The 14,379-nt window shown below is 39.9% G+C and overlaps 1 protein-coding gene across 3 annotated transcripts in view; it reads left to right on the forward strand.

Annotated features, from left to right (window-relative positions):
- The window catches only part of NARF (nuclear prelamin A recognition factor), a 38,571-nt gene that overhangs the window by 13,997 nt on the left and 10,195 nt on the right, over nt 1-14,379 (forward strand). For all 3 annotated transcript variants that reach the window (XM_060764556.2, XM_060764554.2, XM_060764555.2), the window contains exons 3-9: nt 2,127-2,207; nt 2,583-2,726; nt 4,308-4,440; nt 7,492-7,626; nt 9,333-9,451; nt 10,899-11,028; nt 13,908-13,980. In XM_060764556.2, the coding sequence (XP_060620539.2) occupies nt 2,127-2,207; nt 2,583-2,726; nt 4,308-4,440; nt 7,492-7,626; nt 9,333-9,451; nt 10,899-11,028; nt 13,908-13,980 (815 nt within the window). The remainder of the gene's footprint in view (nt 1-2,126; nt 2,208-2,582; nt 2,727-4,307; nt 4,441-7,491; nt 7,627-9,332; nt 9,452-10,898; nt 11,029-13,907; nt 13,981-14,379) is intronic.

The raw sequence follows: 14,379 nt of genomic DNA on the forward strand, positions 1-14,379 counted from the left end.
TGAAAATCAGTATTATATTACATCAGAAAAGGCAGCGTCCCAACAGTTTGGCATTTTTTGAAACGTAATGTGTATTAAATTAAATTAAACAAGGACTAGCAGTAAAGCAAGCTCAATAGACCCATTAAGACAACGTTCCCTCCCCCTTTGTTTTCTTTTTTAATTTTCATTTTACTCTGTGTATTATTAGTTTCTCTCCCGAGTGACTATTTAGATATTAATCAGTTTTGTGGGCATAAAGGAAACATGTATAAATATTCAGAAAAGCATTAAAATAATGTATCAAATGAAATGGCTCAAAAATGAAACCAGTTTTCACAGAAGAAGCCATGTTAGCTTGCTCCTGCAAAAACAGGAGAGTGGTGCCCTGGAAGTAACAGATTTATTACAATATAAGGTTTTGAGGATATTTTTTTCTTCAATAGATGTACGACTTCAGGTTGGCAGTTCACCTACTTCAGTGGGTGGAGGCTATCCGCAGTGTAGTCAGAAGGAACTGAAGTGTGGAAAGTCCAGACAGGTGATAAGAGTGGCCATTAACAAATCAGCAGTTGTGTGGTATCAAAAACATTTATGTATATACTGGCTTCCAAATGCAGGATGAAAAGAAAACCCATCTGTCGGGGGTGCTTTGAATGCGATATTCCTGCTTCTTGGCAGGGGGTTGGACTGAATGGCCCATGAGGTTTCTTCCAACTCTATGACTTTATGAAAACCTTGATCCCTATTTGGGATGCAGGAGACAGAATTGGATCTGTTACATCATTTCATCCAGAGGCTGCAGACGTTGATTATAGGTCTCATAAACCAATCCTATGTTGGCACAGAATTAGACATGCCAAAACGAGAACAGGCATCCCGCACTTATCCAAAAGCTAAGGGACCAGAGCACTGGCAAAAAGTGTAAATGGTTGAACTGTGGGACTTTCTTTTTTAAGCTTGCAAATGCATTTTGTCCACCAAAAACCATAAATAAAGCACTATATAGCATTTGTGAATGTATACAAAAGTTAAGTAACACACAATGGCAGTAAAATAAACAAAAATATGGTTAAATATTTTGAAATGTGCATATATATGGGCAAACACTGGTGTCACTTTGGCTCTGCTGGCTTTTAAACTCATAAATTTTAATGAATTTATACCTTTTATCTTGGTATGTTTTGTTCCTTTTTTGTTTCTAAAATTAGGTGTGAAATTGTAATTTTATTTTATCATTTAATTTTATAATGTCTTTATTCTTCTTGATGAAGATGTCAGTTTGGTATGTGGAACTTGAGTGATTTGGGTGATTTTGTTTTTGTCTAGTACTTTAAGACATTGAATGTTTTCTGATATTTATTGTAAACCGACCTGAATCCCTACGGGGAGATATGGCGGGATATAAATGAAGTTTTATTATATATATAAAAACAATTCTTATGTTTTATTAAAAAATGATGACCTGGAAATTCCTTTGACAGAACAAATAGGATGATTAAATATTTTACATATAATCTTAATAAAGCATTATAATCAGGATGTAATCATATTAAATTGAAGATGAATTTCAAGCAAGATTAATTGAATGTAACCCTCATAGTTGTACACAATTTAGTTCCTACCACATACTGGTGATAGACTTAATTGAGCCAACTCTGTAGGCTGAGTAGTATACATTGTCAAAGAAATATGTGTGCTGATATCCAGAGATAGGAAAGAAAATTCTAGTCCCCAGAACATATATATATATATAATCATAGCGGTAGAAGAGACCACAAGGGTCATCCAGTCTAACCCCATTCTGCCATGCAGGAACACACAATCAAAACGCTGTTGACAGATGGCCATCCTTTTGTGCTGGAAGCTCCTTCCTTGGAGGCTTTTAAACAGAGGCTGAGTAGCCATCTGTCCAGGGTACTTTGATTGTCCTTTTCCTGCATGACAGAGGGTTGATGGCCCATGTGGTCTCTTCCAACTATTACTCTATGATTCTATGACCCAGCTTCTGCTTAAAACCCTCCAGAAAAGGACACTCCACCACACGCTGAGGCAGCAGCATACCACAAAAAGATTCATCTTATCCCATGCTATGATGTTTTCACCTGTGATTTGTTAACTAACCAGTTACGACCTATATGTTTCAGGAATGTAATAAAAAACAGAAAAATGGGGACCGACAAAATGCACCAGTTGATGTACTCAGTTCGAATGAGGAAAATGCAGAGGTAATAACCTTTGAGTTAATCTCTGAATCATATTGTTTCCAACCCAGTTAAGGAACTGTCCTTCTGTAAAAGGTAATCTTCTCTAGCTCAGTGGTCTTATTATGGTGGACTACACATAATAAGGCTGTTACAGCAGGCTAGACGTATGTCATGCCTCTCCATCTTTTGTGGCAACTCACACATAGAGGACGTTGAAAAAAAGATGTTTTGGCTAAAATAGGTGATTGTTTGGGGTTTTTATGAAGTACCTAATACCCTTTTGATCATAGTTTCACCGTCAATCAAAGGACTCTTGCAACATTTGGAAACAAGTGTGCTCAACAGATACCTCTTTGTGCATCACATTTTTGTTGACTTTTTTTTTTTTACTTTCAGCCAAGCGAATTCCATAAATTGGCTAATGCTAAAATATTCCTGAGTGACTGCCTAGCTTGTGACAATTGTGTAACATCAGATGAGGCTGCCAGAGTTTTCCAGCAGAATCAGAAGGAGTTCTTCCATGTATTGAATCTTAATAAGGTAAATGGGTGACATTTATATGCATTTGTATATAAATGTATAATATCGACACGTCAAACTGGAACTTTGTGACACAATTGACTACTTGTTCCATAAAGTCTGTCACCTTACTACTTTTGCTCTGGTTATCCGTTGTCCTTGGTTCCACTGTTTTAATTCTTTTTTTTCTTGTTCCTCTGGGATTTTGAAAACAACATTTTTTAAATTGTTCTCATTTCAATTGTACCTCCCAAGACTGCTTTCTTTAACTGTTCTCCTTGGAAACTTTCTTTCTTTATATCTAAAAGACTTCAACCATGCTGCTTCCTATATACCTATCTATTTATCTATTTATATTTATTTATTTTGTTCAGGTGTGTGTTTGAGTACCAAGAGAGGAGACCTTATACTACTAATTGAAAGTCAGTGGGATGTGATACTTATAACTATTTCATTAAATGATTTCCATGTCCACTGTCAGGAAATAAATGTCTCCACAGGATGGGTAACATCATCCCAGTGAGCTCAAGGGCCACGTTGTTGCTGTTCCAGGGTAGAAGCCTAGAGCAGGGGTGGGAATCATACTTTCCTGCAGATGTTAGACTGAAGCTCCCAGCAATCCTCATCTTCATTCACTATGCCTACTTGGAGTTGTTTAGACAAGCATGTGAATAGCTGCATGACTTTCACCCCTAAATGAGCGGAGGATTTGAGTTAGCTCACCCCCACCTTCTATTATCCTTTCCCTCAATGGTCACAGACCTGGAAACTGAAAGAGAAAATACATCAATACAGCACTTCCTTGAACTGTACTGAACTGTACTGTGACAGCCATTTTACATGTTAAGGCAATGAGGAAGACATGGCCTACTCCAGATTTGGAGGCCTTTTCAGCAAGATGTCCCCTAAGATGATTCCTCCTAATTTCATAGGACTCTAGCAATGAGCATATTGGGCAGTAGTAGAAGTAGGTAATGTTTTGGTTGTCTCATATTGCCCCAAAGATATGGGAAGTATGGGAAACCCGCCAGTGCCAACACCAGATAAGCCCACATATGGGGGTCCAGATGTGAGCATCAGCACTGGTTAGCTATGATGGACCACTGAAATCTGGCCGTGCAGATTCTACACCAAAGGAGAGAGAGAGAAAGCAGACTTATAGCCACTATAATGTTATGTTATGCTAATGTGGCATTGAATTATTGCCAATTTGGAAACCGCTCTGAGTCCCCTTCGGGGTTGAGATAGAGTGGGGCAAAAATACAATAAATAAATAAATAATTCAGTACTTTGCCTGAAGAAATAACCCACTATATTATGATCTTTTCCCAAGGGGGGTGGGTCTTCCCCACCTCCCTTTTCTGTCATAATAAGCAGCTGAGACCAGGACTTTTCTTTGCATATCTAGCTATCTATCTCACCCCTGGCTTGTGAGAAATGTGGGGAGAGATAAGAAATAAATTCCCACTCTCTGAAACCTTACTAAAGGAGTTGGATTAATATTTGTGTTGGGAAAAATACACAAGAAAGTTGTGTGATGCCTATGTTCCCTTAACTGTTTCATTAGTGTAGTTCTATGTTTTATTGTGTATTGTTTTCCAGAAATGTGATACCTCAAAACACAAAGTGTTGGCAGTGTCTATATGTCCTCAGTCCTTGCCTTATTTTGCTGCTAAATTCAACCTCTGTGTAACAGAAGCAGCCAAGAGACTTTGTGGTTTCCTCAAATGTCTGGGTAGGTTATCATTATTATTATTATTATTATTATTATTATTATTATTATTGTGTGAGAAAAAAGAGAACACAGCATTTTTAATCTTTTTTTTCAACATTTTACATTTTGCTTCCCTGGTAAACTTTTGTAGCGTATGTCAGGTCATAAGACATGGTTCCAAAACTGCCAAGCAAGCAAATTATTTGTGGGCGTGTTCACAATTGTTATAAATGGTGTTATAAGAGAGCACTTAAGAAAGTATTGAAAGTAATAATGGAGAACAGTCCAATTTTTCTGCAGATTTATTTAAAAATATCAAAGCCACACATTTAAGGAGAACACTGGGAAGGATGGTAAAAAAGCCTCATGCAGATCTAGGCCATGTCCACATGGACCAAATAAAATGGACTCAGATTTCATCTTCTGTAAGAAGTCCACATGATGTACAGCTGGTTTGACAGCAAATACTTCCAGCTATTAATCTGACACAAGGGGGATCCACAACTTACACGAGAGCTTCCAGGAAGCTTCAGAGTGACTATGTCCAGCCTGATACAGTATTCACAGGTCAAAGAGACAACATGGTTTCACAGGGTAGAAGCAGTTCCCTGGCAGGACTTTGCTGGGAACATTAGTTCTGGGATTACATGGCTGGCACCCCTTTATAACCTCAGAAGTAACATCACCAGCAAGGCTTTCTCAGGAAGCTGCTTTTGGCCGCCAAGTGTGCTGACAGCCAGGCCAGCCACTTGGGTTCAAAACGGGCTCCAAAGCATGCCTTTGCTGTATCTGGGGCAGCTCCAGAGTACAGTATACTTGATTTTTTTGGTAGGTGTAGTTGCAGCCCTAGTTAGCTATGGGTGCAAGCTGAAGAGATGCTTGCATGCAGCCATATTTATTTATTTACTTACTTACTTACTTACTTACTTACTTCATTTATATACCGCTTTTATCAACCCAGGGGGGACTCAAAGAAGTTTCCAACATATTCACGGAAAAATTTAATGCCTCATAAAAATATGAAAACCTAACGTAAAGCAACAATAACATAAAACTATCAATTAAATTATAAACATAACAACTTTTAAACATATAATATAAACATATATGTTAAAACATTTAATATAAACATTAAAATCACATGATCCAAGGCCGTTCCAATATCAAATGACAGTTGAACATCACCTCTGTTCATTTCTTGTATTCCTTATTGCCCAAATGGTTGGTTCCACAGCCATATTTTTGCTTTTTTCCCCTGAAGGGCAAGAGAGAGGGTGCTGATCTAATTGCATTGGGGAGGGAGTTCCATAGATGAGGGGCCACTACTGAGAAGGCCCTGTCTCTAGTCCCCACCAACCTTACTTGTGAAGGAGGTAGGACCAAGAGCAGGGCCTCCCTGGACAAGCTTAACCTCCGAGTTGGGTCATAGAGGAAGATATGTTCAGACAGTTAAACTGGGCCAGAACCATTTATGGCTTCATAGGCTAAAGCCAGCACTTTGAATTGTGCCTGGTAGCAGACTGGCAGCCAGTGGACCTGGCGTTGGATTGTGTGCTCCCTGTACCTCGCTCCGGTGAGCAATCTGGCTGCTGCCCATTGGACCATTTGGAGCTTCCGAACAGTCTTCAAAGGCAGCCCACATAGAACACGTTGCAGTAGTCTATTCGGGATGTAACTAGATCATGGACTTCCATGGCTAAGTCTACTGTAGCCAAGCCATAGGTAAGGCTAAAAGCTTTTCCTCAAGTTTCACACAGTGTGAGAGGATTCTCTTTCATTTAAATGAAACTGAGCTGTTCATCCAGAGGATTAGCTAAACAAGCTTCAAAGCATCTCTCACAGAGTGGGTACATTGCTCTGTTGTCCATGCTGTGGATGACTAGAATTGCTGTCAGTTCTTCCCTGCACACACGCACAGCCTCACTCATCATAGAGCTTCCAGAACTCAGAAATAGGTTTTCTCCCAACTCATTCTGCCGCCCCCTTTGTACAGATGTTTTTGGTAATTAGGAGATGAGCCATTGTTGGTTATGGTTAAATCATGTGCAGAGGATCCCAGGTACAATCTGTGGCTTTCTTATGAAAAAGATTACACTAAAGTTGGAAGGCTGCTTGTGACGGAAGTGGACAGTGCTGGAGTAGATAGACAGGCCAGCTGACCTGCTGTAAGACAGATTCCTAACATTCCTATAGACCCATAAAATGCAATGTGCCCCTCAGATATTTTATGTTTCTGGATTTCCGTGAAACAAACCCAAAAAATCTAGTTAATGTATGCTGCAAAATGAAGTGATGGGATACTTGTGTGTAGATAGGGTGCACATTTTTAAGCACCATTCTAAACCTGGTTGCAAATAAAACAAGTACATCTGATAGAAAAGTTTTCACTCAATCAATTTCATTGGGCATTACTGCTAAAGAAGCTTTCAAAAATACGATGTTCCCACTTGTAGCCTGAAGTAAGATATTCCTTTCTGCTACTTTAACTACCAATTCATTCTATTATATCTATATAGCCCCCAGCTAAACTGACCATTTACTGCAGTTTCAAACCAGTTTTGAAGCAAGTGATTTTGCTGTGGAGATGTTTGAGGACCAGATGTTGATTACACAAACCACAGAGCACTAATGCACACGAAGGGGTTTCTTTCACATGCTTTTGTGTGAGTTTGTTGTCTGAACCTAAATTCAAACTGCATTAAATGATCAATGCGGATGTGGTCACTGACAGGGAAAAGCAGTAGATTTTAAGCCTTCTAGATAAAATCTGATTCAGGCATGATCAAGCATCTGTGTATGGTTATCTCTGGCTCTGTTTATTTGATACAAGGAATCCCTTTCGTGTCAAAACCGACAGGAGATTTAATCAAACAATGTGAGATGGTTTGATTAAATTTTCTGTATGTGTTGACTGTTGAGGAAATATAGCTTTTGATTTGGACATCTGTGTCTTTGAAATGAGTACTACATCTTTAGTTATACATTGTTTGAAAAGACTAAGGAGTCCAAACAATGCGTGAGAGCAACAGCACTGATCTGGGTGTATTTTAGTGTCCCGCTTTGTTTCTCTAGGTGTGCATTATGTGTTTGACACCACTATAGCTGCTGATTTTAGTATTTTGGAGAGCCAGAAGGAGTTTGTGCAACGCTATCGCCATCAAAATCAAGAAGAACATGCCTTACCAATGTTTGCTTCAGCTTGTCCAGGTAAGGAATCCATTCCTAGAAATAGTATATTTTTCCCACCAGTTATTTCTGAGATGGATGCTGAAGCATGAGGAAGACAGGGAGTTTTGGAAGCTGCAAGATCTATTTTTTCTTAGTCTGTTGCTCATTTTAGGTATGTTCTGGAATATTAAGTTATCCTTTAAAAGCATGGCAACTAGGAAAATTCCATGCTTTTCTGTTAGGCTAGTACTACCATAGTTTCACCAGAAGGCTAGTATTAGTTTCACTTCCTTGATAACCATAAATGGAAACTCAGCTGAAAAGTTTGCTGCAAAGGCAAACTCGCATACCAGAATCCTTCAGTGAGCATTGTAGACTCCACTAGATGACTTTTTGATAACCTTTTGCAACTCTTAGTAACTCCAGTAATTTGAGTATACAGGAACCTGGAAAATAAAAGTCACATTTTTTTCCTGGAATTTTGAAGAGCTTCAATTGCATTTTCAGTCCTTACCCATTGTCCTCATAGTGTATATATGCCTTCAAGTCATTTATTAATTTATGTTGATTTATGGCAACCCCATTAATTCCATTGGATTTCATTTCCCTCCTTAGCTGGCAGGTTAAGAACTGTGGAGAAGGGTTGTCACTGCAGTTTTTCAACAGTCCCAATTAACTTTCATGTACTTATATTCAACATGTGTTGTGACAGCATTTCATCCAATCTTATTATTTGCCCCTTTATTGTCATCTCAAAGGGCCTGGGAGTTTGTGTGGGAGCAGATAAAAACCTTCTTGGCCCTGCAAAACATGCACACAGCTTCTTTGCATAACTAAACAAAAGATGAACGCAGGCTGAAAGGCTGGAATTAATTGACTTAACTCTGTTTCTTCTCTAGAAGAATAGATAGTTGAAGGTCAATGAATCTACCAAGTGACTCACTTTGTAAACAGATGCTTGGCTTTGCCCATTAAACTTCACCAAGGAGTGCGTGATTATAACACTAAGCCAAGGAGGGAAGGGATGGGGATGGGGGAAACCCAACCAATACAGCATTTAGATGAGTCAAACCTGCTGCAATGACAAAGCCTGATCGTGTCCTTATGGGTGTTCTTAAAATGCTGAGATCCCACCATGATGGGGAAAGTCATACCAGATTTTTAAAAGATGTCATACTTAATGCTTTAGTTAAGCAAGAATAAATAGGTAAAGTTAAAAGATATAGAAATGTAAGCATTTACAACGTTAAGACCATTATAGAGAGCCCAACTCACCCATTCTATTCTACTAGTCTTGCTAAATTGATTGAGTTTCTGTTAATCTGGACAGCCCAATATGATGTGGCCAATGTTGCAAAAAAAACAAACAAAACAAAACCAAAAAAACAGCATGGTGCCATGAGTTTGAATGTTGCATTAAGCATTTGGAGACCAGGGTTTGAACCCTTGCTCAGTTGTGGAAACCCATTGTCTGATTTTGAAACCTCTTGGGTCATGTTTGCCACCTTAGAGAAAAGCTGTGTCAAGCCTACTTTGACTAAATCTTGCCAAGAGTCCTAATATAGAATCTTAAACAGACTGAGGTCCATTTGAAGAGATTTACATAACAATAACAAATTTAAAATCTTGGACCACTGTCTTAATTCAATCAGAAAGGGAATTCCACTTTTTGTTTCTTGAATACCTTCTGCTCTACTATCATAATCCTTAGCCCTTCATGTCTTTTTTCTGTCCCCCGACTCCAGGCTGGATCCAGTATGCTGAGAGAGTCCTCTCCAGCCTCGTAACTCCACACATTTGCACTGCAAAATCACCACAGCAGATCATGGGTTCCCTCATAAAGGGTTACTTTGCCAGGCAGCAGGTAACTGTTTCTGTTCCTTCTTTAGAATAGTTGTGGTTGGAAGAGAAAATGTGTTTTTCACAGAGTGATTTTGCTCCAGATTTGTTGGATGTTGGTTTCATGGATTGTTTTAGCAAACTAGCAATGTGGAGAAACTTTTTCAGTTCAGAAGGGGCTACTATTTGTCTTGACTAGTGAGCTACAAATGTATATGCTCATTTTCTTTTTCTTCGTCATACTTTAACACTATTCATCTACTTTTAAAAAAAAATAGAGAAAAGATACAACTAACAGGAAGCATAAGGAAAACATCAATAGGTGCTCAATAAAAAACCTGTTATCATTATCATCAGCGATCACTTGGTTCCACATATGATTTGTCTTCCAAGTGTAGCGTCTTGGCAATGGGTCCATAGTAGAGACCTATTCTTGATGCGAATGGTCTTCCACGGTGAGGACATTGATTTCCAGATGGAAGGCAGTCCCAGTCAGGGTTGACTTGACGCACCTTCCTCTTGACACATTTCTCCCTTTCACCCTCCATTCGTGCCTCTTCAAATTCCACAGCACTATTGGTCACAGCTGACCTCCAGTTAGAATGCTCAAGGGCCAGAGCTTCCCAGTTCTTGGTGTCTATTCCACAGTTTTTAAGGTTGGCTTGAAATGTTGAAACTTATTCGTATACCTTGTATCTTAGGGAATCAGAGATCACATAAACTATACAGCAATCAGAGTTGCTTTGTGATAATTTCAGAAGGGACTAGTAATGCCATTCACTTAGCTCTTTCTCTGCATGAAGTTGGAGACATTTGTCCGTATTGCACTGTCTCACCTTGGTTCAAAAAGATTTATTTCCCAGATTTTTACATAACACATTTCTACATAATACTGTTGGCCCTCCACATTTGTGAGCCTGATTATTTGCAGATTTGATTACTATGCTCTCTATAGAAATCTCTAAATTCTCCATGATAAATGTATGGTCAATTTCTGCCAGAAATTGACAATAGAGTTGTACTGGAAGACTTCTAGGTTCCTGAAGAGAACATCCTCTAGGAATCTCTAGGTCCTCCAGTGCAATTCTGTGGTCATCTGTGGTGGATGTTGAACACTGAGTCCCTCTCGAGGATCCATTGATTCCCAGAAGGTGTAATTGTAGGTAAAAAATTAGTAGCTTTACAGCTCACTTTTTTCCCCATTTTTTGGGGGGATCGTGCACTCCTTTTTGGAGGGGATCGTGGTGGTCTTTCTTTGCAATACATCTAGTTCCCATGGATGTAAACATATATATTCATTTACATGTTACCTTGCAAAGGAGCCAGTGCTATAGAAAACATCCCTGAAAAAATAAAGCAAATATTCCAAGGAAGGAGTAATAGAGCCAAGAGTGTAATAACATCAAGATTGTTGCATTTTCTCCTTAACTTTTCTTGCAATGTGCTGATTGCATGTTTCCCCTCTCCATCAGAATCTTTCCCCTGATAAAATCTTCCACATAATTGTGGCGCCTTGCTATGACAAGAAGCTGGAAGCTTTACGAGAGGATGTTTATGCCCCTTTGTATCATTCACAAGATATTGATTGTGTTTTAACCTCTGGTAAGTACCTTCTTGAATCATCTTCCTTCTCGATTTATGTTTGCTTTTACACAGAATGATGGGGAAACAAACAGTCATGTAATAAAAAGGTATCCTCATAGCTACAACGTAGTGTTTATAGAGAGAGGTAGAGGTAGTGAGGAGCAGGATAAAGTGTCTTGTGTGTTTTCCTGTTGACAAAGTATTGTGACATTAACTTTTCCCAGAATTGTAGGTCTGTTGGATCTGTTTGAGTATCTGTCAGGCTCTAACTACAAAACAGAGTGGAAGATCCTTTGGTATCTGTGTTCTCAAAAAGTAACTCTGCCAACCTCTGCCTCTGGAGTATTCTGCCCAAATGTTGTGTCTATGAAAGATTATTGTTGTACTGTCAAGCAACCCAAAGTTTAATGCGTTTAATGCCAGCTTTGGTATTTGTGGAGAAAAGTGTTTTACTTTATGGGTTAGGAGTGAGGAAGGAAGGCTACTGCATATTCTCTCTTTCTTGGATTGTTGGGTAGGACTAAAGTAAAAGCCCTACTGTATTCTCCCAGGTCGCTCACAAAACTAGGATAAGCCCTGAAACTGAGCAGGAAGTCAGGCATACAACAAGCCAAAACTTTGGCCAAAGGATTCTCCAAGCCCTAGCACAATTTTTCGTCCAACCAACAAACAGCATTACATATAAACTCTGGAGGATACAGTAGGACTGGTATTTCAGTTCTGGCCAACAGGATGTTTGTTTTTATTTGGATGTTGTTGCTGCTGATGTTGCTTTGCTGGTCTGCTTTTTCTGCTTGTCCTGCACGTTTCAGCCAGAAGAAGTTGCCCTGGGATTTCAGGCGTGTGAGAAGTCAGGCCCACCTGTAGGCAGGGAAGCATACCATTTTCCTCATAGTCCCAAGAACATGTGCATTGACTTTGTTAGCACAGTGAAGACTGTGACTGCTGTGCAAACAGGAAGAGTCATAAAAGATATTCAAGAAAGAAATAGACAAGAGAGTTGCAGGAAAGGTCAGGAAGACCAAACTTTTAATGCTTTGAAGGATATCTCTTTCCCAAGCTATGCAAATTGTACAAATATAGTACTAAGGCAGTTTGCATCTGCTTATCTCAAACATTCACTCAGAAGTTAGGGCTGAAATACAAACAAAGGGTGCAATCAGTCTCTGTACAGCTGTCAGTCTGTCCACACCCCCATCCCCACCCCTAAATAATCCATTTGCATCCTGGGACAGCTGGTGACATGATTGGCCCTATCTGCAACTGGCAGTGGATGACTAAAAGATGAGGACGTGTTCCTACTCTTGCCTTTAAGCACTGGAGGCATTGGTGCAGGCACCTCTTAGTCAGCAAGGGCATGAATAGTTTGCTGACTGGATAATAGTGCCAGGGTTGGCACAGGCTGCTGAAGTCAGCAAAAGGAGCAACTACCCAGTTGGCTGTTGCATGCCTGCTCCGTGCTGATTTAGGCACATTTAGCCTCAGTACTGAGAGAGAGCCTCAGGAACCTTTCCCACCAGTAGTTGCCAGGCAGAAACACTTTCTTTTGCTAGCAAACCACCATACTGCCCCCTGTTGGTTATTCCTAAGCCATCTAGGACCATTCTTGTTTTGTTTATATACAGTACAATTCTACAATTGCAGAACCATACCTGTGATTTCATTTGTCCACACCAGACAAAATATGCCCTCTCTACACATTTTAGGTCCTCCAGTGCAACTGTGTGATATTCTTGGGCTAGAAGTCCATCATCTCAATAGGGCTAGTTATTATCCACAGTGTTGCACAATCACACATAGCCTGAGAACATGTCCCTGGGACTGTCCTGCAATATGCCTTTCAACTATGAATTCTTGACCAAATGCGCTTGGCAGGCCACACCAATGGCTTGTGCAAGCCGAATGCAGCCCATGGACCTCATGTTGTGCAAACCTGGTCTAAGTAAGCCTCCGCCATTTCCATCTGACATGGTTAATCATGAAAGCAGCACAATGTAGTGGTTTGAATTTTGGAATATGCTTATAGAGACTAGGGTTTCTCTCAGAGTAAGGCAAAAACAAATGACCCTGAACAAATTTGCAAAGAAAAACCGTGATAGAATCGCCTTAGGGTCTCCAGAAGTTAGAAATGACTTGGAAGGCACATAATAACAACAATGGAGTTCCCCAACACTGTTTCATGGATTTACTATATGATGAGTGGAATGGAAATACTTTCTACCCTATGCCATAACAACAGAGAAATTCACAAAAATGAGTCAGGACAAATGAAACTTCTTTACGTAGTACACATCCTAAGCTTGTATTCTCCAACAGAGATTACCTTCATGCTCAGTGATGGAGCATTGCTACAAGTTTTGGAGTGCTAGGGGATAGTTGACTTCTACCTTCATACTTTCCTAGTGGGTTTCCTAAAACATAGAATTGACCATTTTGAGGACCAAGCTAGTAGGACAGGAAGTAGTCTTTTAGTTATTCTTGTTAAAGTATGGCTGAGAAATTGTAACAACCTGTGTAGGCCAATAAACTCCTATTCCCATCATCCCATACCATGAAGCAGGTTGACATAGATGGATGGGAACCGATTCCCTGGCCTTCCAGTAGGGCTTTTCTCTTGTCTTTAAGTAATGCAGGAGAGATCTAGAATGCTGGGGGCTATTATATGGAGAGCAGTCTGTTACTGTTGCAGAACAAGATACTATGTTTTCCTCAAGATGTTACCCAAGTTTAACTGTTGGCATCACCAACTAGCATTGCTAGTGATGATAAAGGATGGGAGGTGTAGACTAGGAGCAACTGTTGCAGGGTTCAAGTTTGCCATTGCTGTATTAGTGCCTTGCCCTCATTTCTTCTGGTCTCTCCATGTACTGAGGAGCAGTCTATTTTTCCCCAAACAGGTGAAGTCTTCCAAGTCATGGAGCAGACAAAAGTATCCTTGAAAGAAGCAGCTGAAGTGCCCTTTGATACTTTGTAAGTACCTACTGTGAAACACTTTCATTTTGGCCATTTGATTTAAAAAAGAAAAAAGAAAAAGAGAGAGGTGTGAAACACAGGATATAATTATTATGACCTAGTATATTTCTACAATATTTACTTTTGCAAACCTAGTAGAAAGGCATAGAGCAGTGGCTCTCAACCTTTGGGTCCCCAGTTGTTTTGGTCAACAACTCCCAGAAATCCTAGCCCGTTTACCAGGATTTCTGGGAGTTGAAGGCCCAAACATCTGGGGACCCACAGGTTAAGGACCACTGGCATAGACGGCTGCCTCTTAGAACGCCTGTCAGTTAGCTCATTCCCAGGTGCAAGAGGAGAAGACTGCACTGTCTCTGCTGCCGGGAGAACAAAAGCAGCTCCAGGCACTTGGGCAGG

This window comes from Anolis sagrei, chromosome 2 (assembly GCF_037176765.1).
Source record: "Anolis sagrei isolate rAnoSag1 chromosome 2, rAnoSag1.mat, whole genome shotgun sequence".
Taxonomy (NCBI): Eukaryota; Metazoa; Chordata; class Lepidosauria; order Squamata; family Dactyloidae; genus Anolis; species Anolis sagrei.